This window comes from Alosa sapidissima, chromosome 11 (genome assembly GCF_018492685.1).
Source record: "Alosa sapidissima isolate fAloSap1 chromosome 11, fAloSap1.pri, whole genome shotgun sequence".
Taxonomy (NCBI): Eukaryota; Metazoa; Chordata; class Actinopteri; order Clupeiformes; family Clupeidae; genus Alosa; species Alosa sapidissima.
The window spans coordinates 19414194-19425138 of NC_055967.1; the positions used below are offsets into that span (position 1 = coordinate 19414194).

The 10945-nt window shown below is 42.5% G+C and overlaps 1 protein-coding gene and 1 long non-coding RNA gene across 3 annotated transcripts in view; both read left to right on the plus strand.

Moving 5' to 3' along the window:
• The first annotated feature begins 2389 nt into the window (after positions 1–2389).
• LOC121724202 lies at positions 2390–7398 on the plus strand. 2 transcript variants are annotated; one of them, XR_006035156.1, is made up of 6 exons: positions 2390–2440; positions 2527–2659; positions 3147–3255; positions 5206–5274; positions 5452–5557; positions 6018–7398. It is a non-coding gene; the product is annotated as an uncharacterized LOC121724202 (long non-coding RNA). The 2 variants fall into 2 exon arrangements; XR_006035157.1 differs by having other exon boundaries at positions 2527–2642; positions 2720–3255.
• Positions 7399–9249: 1851 nt separating this feature from the next.
• The window catches only part of hsf4 (heat shock transcription factor 4), an 11281-nt gene continuing 9585 nt past the window's right edge, over positions 9250–10945 (plus strand). Inside the window, exons 1-2 of the mRNA XM_042110597.1 lie at positions 9250–9502; positions 10665–10773. Coding sequence (XP_041966531.1) covers positions 9377–9502; positions 10665–10773 — 235 coding nt within the window. The 5' untranslated portion in view covers positions 9250–9376. The remainder of the gene's footprint in view (positions 9503–10664; positions 10774–10945) is intronic.

Genomic DNA, 10945 nt, shown 5'->3' on the forward strand with positions numbered 1-10945 from the left:
GGAAGTTCAGTAATAAGCTACTAAAAGGGGCCATGAATAATGCCCTAGGCCTCTCCAGATGTCAGGATGCAAGTGGAGGAAGAGAAGATGAGGAAGAAGAGAAGAACCACACATGGTGGAAGTCAGATGGGAGTACATTGAAGATTTTAAATATTAGATTGATAGATATTTAGACAGACACGTAGTTTGTAAGACTAAGACAAAATGACAGATACACATCGATAGAGAGATTCCCAGGACGCGTGCTATGCAATGTAATGATTCTGCAGAACAAACAGACATTTCTTATATTTGTTTATACAACAATTAGGTCCAGTCAAATTTTTCTTATACTTCTATCTTCAATTTATTAATTTCTGAATGGATCCTGTAGTTTCTTAGGTAGCAGTCACAGAGTTACAGAGCCTGCAGGATAACAAGCATCTCTGAACTGACCACATTTCAGCCCTCTAGTCAAGTCAAGTCAAGTCAAGTCGGCTTTATTGTCAATTTCTTTACATGCACTGGTCATACAAAGAATTGAAATTTCGTTTCTTACTTTCCCATGCAGACATAGACATACTTTAAATACAGACATATACATACTTTAGACATAGACATAGCCATAGACAATAAAAAATAAAAATATACAGACATACCACATACAGACATTAAAGTGCGAGACTGAAATATAGAACATATATTAGAATATAGAAATATAGAATATATATAAAAAAATAGAGGTAGTTGTGTTGTATATTTACATAGCAGCATTGTGGCAGAGTGGCAGAGTGATAAATAACATTGATAGCATTTACTGTACATGAAGTTTCAACTTGTGCTTGTGTGTACTGTATATTTACATTGATATGCAGTCATTTCAAGTATATCAGGCTTGATATGAAGCAGCAACATGTTAGGCTGCGCAAGAAGTAGAGGCGCTGCTGGGCTTTCTTCGCCAGTGATGCTGTGTTGGTGGTCCAGGAGAGGTCGTCGCTGATGTGCACCCCCTGGAATTTTGTGCTGCTCACTCTCTCCACAGCATCTCCGTCGAAGGACAGTGGTGGCAGTTGTTTGTGGCCTCTCTGAAAGTTGACAACAATCTCCTTGGTCTTGCATACATTCAGCAGGAGGTTGTTGTCTTTGCACCATTTGGCCAGCAGGTCTACTTCTTCTCTGTCCCTTAGTGATGAGGCCCACTAGTGTTGTGTCGTCCGCAAACTTCACCAGATGGTTGGAGCTGTGAGTGATTGTACAGTCATGTGTTAGCAGTGTGAAGAGCAGGGGGCTGAACACACACCCTTGCGGGGCCCCCGTGCTCAGGGTCAGAGTGCTTGAGGTGTTGTTCCCGACACATACTGCTTGTGGTCTCTGCAACAGGAAGTCCAGCAGCCAGTTGCAGAGGGAGGTGCTGAATCCTAGCTTGTCCAGTTTGCTGATGAGTTGTTGTGGTATTATGGTATTGAATGCTGAACTGAAGTCTATGAACAGCATTCTTACATATGAGTCTTTATTGTCCAAGTGGGTGAGGGCTGGATGGAGGGCAGAGCAGATTGCATCCTCCGTGGATCGTTTGGCTCGGTATGCAAACTGGAAGGGGTCCAGGGTGGGGGGTAGGGTGGCTTTGATGTGTGACATGACTAGCCGTTCGAAGCACTTCATGATTATGGGCGTGAGTGCTACAGGACGGTAGTCATTGAATCATGATGGTGATGATTTCTTTGGCACGGGTATGATGGTGGCAACTTTGAAAAGTGATGGGATGACTGCTTGCTCCAGAGAGGTGTTGAAAATGTCTGTAAAAACATCCTTCAGCTCTTCTGCACAGTCCTTCAACACTCGGCCTGGTATGTTGTCTGGGCCTGCTGCTTTGCGTGGGTTAATGGTGGCTAGTGTCCTCTTCACGCTGGCATAGGACAGGTACAGGGGTTGGTCGTGAGGGGAGGTGGGGTTTTCTGTGGGTGAGTGTCATTTTGTGCTTCAAAACGGGCGAAAAAACTGTTCAGGTCATTTAGCAGAGAGGTGTTGTTCTCACAGCTCCTCTAGGTCACTTGATATGATTTTTGAAACACAACTGAGCCCTAAAACCAGGTCTTGTGAAGCTGTGTGCAAAAGTAAATCAATATAGAATGAAAAATTAGTACTTTAGACCATTATTTGCCAAGGTATGCTCATGCGTTTTGTAATGCCCTATGGAAACTCCACATAGGACTTTTGGTTACCCAAAATGCATAGCCTACTGACAATAAAAGTATGCATTTCTGAGGTTTCTTGTAGACTTTTTGGATTGTATGTCAGTGTAGCAGGATTAAGGGGTTGAGCGCCCCATAGTCACTCCCTAATTGCTTAGCCAATAAGTTTACCTGGCTACCATATAAAATGGTAGGTAGCGTTTACCCAGGTGGACATCTGGAAACCTGCCTCTGTCACTTCCCAACGCACGCCTTCCTGCCGGCCGCCGGTATGAGAGCTCTGTGTTTTTCTCCCTCTTGCGCTACTGTTTTTACTTGTTTCGGGAGGTTAATATCTGCAATCCTGGTTTTACAGCACCATCCATGCATGCCTCACTGGCCTCCGTGCTGTCTTGGTGCATGGCTTGTTCCGCCACGGTGCACTCTCAGTAACTTACACCCTGCCTCAAGTGATGAGTTGCTGCTACACTGGTATGTAGCCTATTGAGGTATTTAACTGTTTTCTCATGTTTGTCTGGTTTTAATCTTATTTTTGTCGTGCATTATAGGTGTTGTGGGCCTGAGTCATCTGGACGTGCATTGTGCTCACTGCTGCTTTGCTGAGTTTTGGTCCGTGCATTATCCGTCGTCAAAACATTGTTTCCTGCTTCACCGTTCGTGTGACTGGCACCGAAGCTAGCGGCAGTGGCGGGCGCAAACACCTGCTTTTAATGTTGGTCTGGCGTGATCGTGAATGAATGTAATCGTGTATTAATGGGCGTGACTGTAACCATGTATTAATGTGTATGTTCATTAATTGTTATTTGTGTCTTGTGGTGTTGCTGTTGGTTTATGATTTTGGCACTGGTAGAAGACCACCTCTGTTGCTGCAGATCACCTGTGATTGCGGTACCCTACCACGTGTGTGTGTGTGTGTGTGTGTGTGTGTGTGTGTGTGTGTGTGTGTGTGTTTACCATTTATTATTTTGTTCCCAGGAGCTGAGAGCCCAAAGGGAGGGTAGAAGTACCCCTGAGGTGTGTGTGTGTGTGTGTGTGTGTTGCCTCCTGGGATTCCCCCCTGGCCTATGGTGATCTGCCTCCCCCAGTAAGCCTCAGCCCTGGTATCCTTCTATCTGTTAGGCATTTTGTAGTAACTATTTATTAATAAACATACTTTTATGGATGGAACTACGTCTCTTGCATTTGGAGTAGACAAATTTGTGTGCCATTACTCAATCCTGTTACAATTGAATCAATACTTCTCTGAGTGAAATTTCCAGAGTGGCGTAGTCAGTCTACCTAAAATACCGCTCTTGTCACATCAGGTTCTGATATGACTACACAAAATGAAATAATTACACAAAAGTCTCTATTTTGCATTTTCTTTGTTGGTTTCATGGGTGTGTTTAAGATGGACTATACATCTGCACAACTAATATTGGATAAAACAACATGGATATTTAATTCCTGTGAATATTTCAAGACCAGGAATGTAGTGGGTAACTATGAATTCTGCGCTCACAGTAAAGTGGACTGCGCCATGCGGTATCAGATTTTTAGAAAAGGCATTCAGAACATGTTTGATGATGGAGGTTATTGTACAATGCTTATAACAATTTAAGTGGTTCATAGAGTGTTGATGTGTACATATTGTTATTGTGGATAATACAGTGTGATTTTTTTTTTAAATGTTAACAGTTGTAATTGGTGAAAACTCTTGAGAGGTGGATAAACTATTTCTGAAATTTCAGAACTGTGTTTACTGCATAAATTATAAACGTTTATTGCGTTTAGCCTCCACTACATCTCTGTTCAAGACCCAATGCTGCATATTGCTAAGGGTATAGGCTACACTGCAGCTAGAAGTTAGGGAAGCACCAAAGGCGAGGAGAGGAGGACATTTTTAAAAATTTAATTGAGACATACTACTACGTGCTAACGTTAACGTTACTGCCATCAATCTGCAATGATTTGCCGTAAATGACTGGCGCCCAAATCTGTCGAGTCATCTTGTAGTGGTGCGTCAAGTGCAATGTATATTCCCATTCACTATTGATGACGCGAAAAATAATAACGGTAACTCCACTGAAATTATTTAAAACTAAAGTAACGAGTCAGTTTTGTAAAATGTAAGGAGTAGAAAGTACCGATATTCATGTTAAAATGTAAGGAGTAAAAGTAAAAAGTCGCCTCAAAAATAAATAGCAAAGTAAGTAAAAATATCTGAAAAATCTACTTGAGTACAGTAATGTATTTGTACTTTGTTACTTCCCATCTCTGATGACAGATATTAGTCATGGCAAAGTAGGCACAGTGCGCCTTGTGTTTGCTAATGCTCCAAATAAAAAAGAAGGGGGAAAAAAACCCAACAACCCCTGCTTCAAATAGAATTGGCACCTCGTGAGACAGCACGTCTGAAAGTCAAACTGATCCTGTAACGTTGCCTGTGTGAGATGAGCCCCCACCCCCACACACACCCCACACCCCTCACCCCACACCCGTCTCTCCTCCTAGCTGCAGGACGCTATGTGTGACCAGCAGGCTCAACGCCCCAGTGCACTGGAGGGAAAGCAATTACTGCTCTCCACTCCAGCCAGCCTGACAGAGCATTGACAGACCAAGTCAACACAGAACGACAACGCTGTTGTCACCTGAGCAAGAGCCAATATTGAAAAAATCAAGGATGTAGCCTGACTAATTTGACATGGGTCAGCCATTTTGATTTTGCCAGACAGCAGTCATCATGGGAGCCTGGAAAGGGCTTTTCTTATTACCTCAAGTGTGTAAGCATCCCACATAAAGTCATGGATTGAAACATAATTAAAACTCAGATCAGATTAAAGCTATTCTGGTTACAGAGATATACAGGATGCATTCAATCTCAAACAGATTACCAAGTTGTGCTTTTCTGTGGTTTTATATAGCAATGCAGACTCTCTGCAAGTGGGATGTGCAGGGTGAGAATCACTCTGCCACTCTGTGCTCCAGTATCTTTAGGCTGTGTAGGGACAGAAGCAGAATTTTTTTAATTTTAATCTCTCATTCTCACATATAGCGGTCAGCCACCCACCACTGACAGAGTGAACCCCCCCCCCCCATCTACCTCCCTACCTGCCTGGATACGGTGAGTCTCTCTGGTAGGTTTTTAATATCTCTCCTCACCTCTGGAGAGAAGCATGACACAGTGACATTACTCGTCCCTGTGGTGAGCTCCGTTTCCCTTTTTTATCCTCCTGTAGCTGTCTCTTTTTATCTCCTCCTGTAGCTGTCTCTTTTTATCTCCTGTCTCTCTCTTCTTTAGTCTGTCTCTGACACACACACACTGGGCCTGCCATTCCGGGTGCAAACGTGCAGTTAGCGTGCTGACACAACCTGTGAGAATCTCTGGGTACCTGAAGGGGATGACAGTGAGTAAAGATGGCTCCTTCAGACAGACAGAGATGTGAAAAATGTCCCTCCAATGCATGACATACTGTAGAAGAGCAACATAGGTAGGTTTTAATGATGTATTAATTATTACTTAATAAGTTAATTAATCATTAAGTCATTAATCATTAGGTTAATGATTGTAACTGTTTTTAAAGGTGTGTTTGTTTAGGTAGCTACTTTGTATAACATGCAAAAATTCATTGTGATGATGACACAAGATCATGTGAAGAGATAAAGATGTTTTCCTACACAGGGTATAGTGTTCTAGGCTTCAGGTCAGAAATTCCATGAAAATATAGCACGGATGGAGATCTGCAGTAAGCTCCTGATCTATTATCAGGGCAAAGGCCAATTGATCAGTTTGCATGTCAATTTACTACATTAGTAGTCTGTAAAAACTATAAGAGCCTCAAAACCCTCCTTTTCTCTCGTTCACAGACTCGTCTTTGACCTATTCTTCACTGACATACATACATCTGTTTCTTTCTTTGCTTTAAAGAAGGCTACACCTGGCACCTGGTTACCTCTGGCAACATCTAAATGATTTATAAACACTCCAGCCAGTGTCCTCAAGAGCCTCTGTGTGGAGTAGAGTTGGGTAGAATCAGACAGCGGCTCCACTCGTGCGCTACAGCATGCCATCACGCTTCTGTTGGACTGATGGTGTGCGGCCGGTTCCAGCAGCTCAGCAGCTCCCGAGCGGCTTTTAACGTTATTAATAACGAGATTGCGCCTCTCGGGCCATCCTGGCGGCCGTGAGCGCAGCGCAGTGCACCACTAAATCCCCATTCCTCCTCTTTCCAGGATTTCCTCTTTAGTTGACAAGCGCAATGATGGGATTACATGATTTATGGTCAGTGCAAAGTGTCGGCTTATGAAGGCTGAGTCCTACTGGAGAGCATTTTATCTTTATTTGATTAGGTCCAATGAAAATCTGCTACTTTACCCTGTGACATGGTGGCCCGCAAGTACCGTGAAATCTGCATTTAGAGTCAGCGTGACGCGCCGGCCTTTGAGAGCTGATGCTGACCTTATTCATTTGACCGCATGGCATCCAGTCCAGTGATTTTACACTCTATGAATTTACTTAAAATACAGTCTTCTGTGTTTTATGCCATATATGATTATTTTTAACCCAGTTTATATCTTCCAACTGACAACATCTGATTCGACAGCTATTGTACAAATACATGTGCATATAATAATGCCAATGCCATGCCATGAACATGTCAATATGTCTGTTTTACAGTAACATGATTGTTTTGACAGTGTTACAAATGGCCTCTGCCCCCATCATACACAGCAGAGTATCATACACAAAATCAGTGCTTGAGAATATCACTATGTTAGTGTGGTTCAGAATAACTTGATTCGGGGGGGACGACAGTTCCAAGGGCCCTGCAAAGAGGTCGTCAAAGAACATAATGAACAACATTACCATTATCACTTGGGGTGGACATGTTGTTGTTCTTTCAAAGGGCCTAAAATGTCTAGCTGCACCCTTGATTTGAGAAAAGCAGGTTAGGCTGAAGGTTTATGAATACAGTACAGTGCTGTTGTGCAGTTCATCAACATAGCCACCTATTCACAGAATTTAGCATTCTGCTGACACAGTAACACATTGTTCTTAACAATGTAAAACGAGCTGTGCCTTTGTTAATAGTGTTTAAACTTATTAAACTAAATGTTGTGTATAAACCACTCCAGTTTGCTCTAGGTCTAAAATCATAAGTAGCTCTGTGAAGTTACTAAACAAAGTAGAAGAGCCAGGAAGTATCAACACATTGATGCAAATCACAGCTCAAGGTCCCCTTGTAAAAGCCTCTGTTGTCTGGACTGAAGGTCCCCTACAGGGTGTCCTGTGTATGTAAATGCTGACCAACAAGTTTAAGTCTGCACAAATCACATATTAATTCAATTAAAATGAGACTGTCTTTGACCTGGAAGGACTCTATGTGACCCTAGGTCAAGCACACCCATAGATCTAAGGCACAGTGGTGTTTATTTTTGTCACACACGCCCTGCTCACAGGAATAACATCTGTCTTAACTATCCACTAGATGGCGCTACTGTCACTTGAATTCATACAGATGAAGACATCTGTTGTTTGCTGGATTTATTCTTTGTTAATTGCCTTCAGCAGAATTTTTAGTCCTTTTCAAATCTGGAATTAGACCCTTAGTGTCATTTTAGCCATTTCATAATAACTCTGTCAATTCATTACAATACTTTACCTCAGCTGACTCCAAACATTCTTAATTAAAGTAGGTTACACCAATGGATCCTTTATTCAAACACAATCTATATTAAACAGGGAAACATAGATACTTAACATATGACATATCAATATCATTCTAACATGACAGTACAGTTTATTTCCACAGACTACTGTACCCTTTTTTTTAAATCAAGGTAATATAATTTTCTGATCTATTTCCAAACCTGGAAGTGGTGCATAGGCACGCTTTCTTGCCAGTCTTCCAACAGTTTGTATATGATGGACACCTACAATTGGTGAGAGAGAAAAATACTCACAGTTCAGCTTTTTGAAGATAAGCAACCCAGTGCAATGGGGTTTGAACGCAAACATCAAACATCAGACATCAATAGAATATAAAAGTTTCAGGACTGTTTCAGAAACAGTGTCGGATATTGAAGGATATTCAGTAGTACATGGTTCTAGTATAATTTTGATGTCTGACCAAAACTATATGGTACACATATGACAAACCTCATGTCATCTATTATGTAGTTATATGTTTAGTGTATAAAATCTCATGACAGTGATGGACCATGTTTGGAAACAGTCAAAACTGTAGATGTTGTGCTTATACTGAGCAAGTAAAGAAGGTGCATTTGAAAAATATCTGGTTTATTTATAAGGAGCGAAGCCTCAAAGCCTGTTACTGCTGTCAACTCAACTCACCTTATTCTGAGGGCAGCAGAATCATAATCAAAGTGACATGGTAAAACAAAAATGGAAGAGACTCACAGTCACACACACACACACACACACACTCTCTCTCTCTCTCTCTCTCTCTCTCTCTTCCTCTCTGTCTCTCTCTCTCTCACACACACACACACACACTCTCCCTCTCTTTCTCTGTCTCTCTCTCTTCCTCTATTTCTCTCCCTTGCTTCTAACACTGCCTCTCTCTCTCACACACACACACACACACACACACACACACACACACACACACACACCAACTGACCACTGACTCAGATAAACACAGAGATCTGCATAAAACACTCAGTCTTTCAGCTGAGGGTCAGTGCAGTGGCATTGTGTGGTTTTGGGCGTAACAGTAAGGTATTATTCTAGGCTTTGTGATTGGCCGCATTGTTCCCCCCAGCAGGCTCTTTTGTTCGGGCCAGCGGTGAGCATGGCGCTGGTGCAGGGGGCCTGTTTTATGCTGACGCTGGGCAGTAGGCATGGCACGGGATGATATGACCACAGGAGATGCCCACTGAGGCTGCCTGACAGAGGAAGAGGGAGAGAGAGAGAGAAAGAGAGAGAGAGGGAAAGAGGAAGAGAGACACAGAGAGAGAGAGGAAGAGAGACAGAGAGAGAGAAAGAGAGAGGGGGGAAGAGAACGGGAGAGAGAGGGGGAAAGGAGAAAACAGAGGGGTGGCAGTAAAGAAGTAAAGGGCTTTTGAGGCTGCCATGATGGAGTAGGACACGTGAACTCGACACACAGACTCTCACACCACCAACACCATCACCAGCGTCGTCCATCTGCCAGCGACCGACCACGACGACTGAGGCCGACCCTCCCCCAGCGGCGAGCACAAGCATGCAGGAGTCCCCCGGCTCTGTAGGTGTGGACGGAGGATACGCCAGCAACGTCCCTGCCTTCCTCACCAAGCTCTGGACTCTGGTGGAAGACCCCGAGACCAACCACCTGATCTGCTGGAGTGCGGTAAGCCATGGTCCTCACTCTTACAAGCACTGCCAGGCTGGTCTCCTGATAGGCCCAACCTAATTTTGATGATGATAACTTCAGGTCTTACACTGTCAAGGGTACTGTAGATCCATAACATATGTTCATATATGCATATATATATATATATATATATATATATATATATATATATATATATATATATATATATATATATATATATATATATATATATATGAGATACAGATCTAAGACCTGGGTGAAATGTATGTGTGTGTGTATGTGTGTTTTGACATATCTTTGGCTTTAATTGTATGTATTTGAGGGTAAATCTGATATACATCTAGTTGTGTAGGGACACCATCAACTGAGCTAGGCTACTGGGCTTGATGGATGTCATTGGCTGGCGTTTCAGAGCCTGTAGATCAGCTTTTGGCTTATCAGAGCTCCAGAGAGCTGAGGTTTCACCACAAAATGGAGGCCTCTTGAAGCTGGAGTCTCTGATCTCATCTAAGATGTGCAGCCTCCGTGTCGAGTTACTGGTATACAGAAACAGTTAGGGTGGGTAGCAATCCATGTTTTTGAGAGACAGAGAGAGAGAGAGAGAGAGAGAGAATCAAAGTACATAATTTCCAAGAAGATCATTTTACATTTCCTCAAGTGCTCGTTCACAAATGAAATAAGCTTTCATCCACTGACAAAGAAAATCTTGATTTTGATCCTAATTTGATAATTGTTTTCATCTGGGAACTTTTAACCATTAACCACTCAGATCATGCAATATTTTGAAGCACTGCAAAACAACAATAATAATGTAACTTGAGAGAGAGCCATACTTAACTAATGAGTGTGTCCATTTCCCTGATATGCCATGGGACATTTACATGGGGCTAAAATCAATCAGATGTTAAGGTCAGATCTTTTTTGTGCTTTGTCAGATAGATTCGAGCTGGTACATTTGCTTGCAACGGTCCAACAGGAAATCTTGTGATAAGTAGAAGAAAAGTTTTCCCCTCTCTTTTTTTCAGTGTAGCAGTTCACAGTACAGTCTAACATTACTTTAATATTTTTCAGATTTATTAAGGTAATTATCATTTAGTTGACAATCTAACATAGAGTGAGCACAGGGAGAGTCCAAAAGGAGGAATCATAGTTTTGTGTTTGTTTTATGTCTTTGCAGACTGGCACCAGTTTTCATGTTTTCGACCAGGGAAGGTTTGCCAAGGAGGTGCTGCCCAAGTACTTCAAGCACAACAACATGGCGAGCTTTGTACGCCAACTCAACATGTGTGAGTAATAGAGAACACCTGTCTATCTATCTCAGAGGACTTGTAGTGTGCCGTCATCGCTGAGCCATCAGTGTGATGGAGGAAACAGGAGGACACAGAGCATGAGTCGAATACTGTCAGATCACTGTGGGCTTGGATCTAATCCTGTTGGGGAAATGTCAAGAGAGAGAGA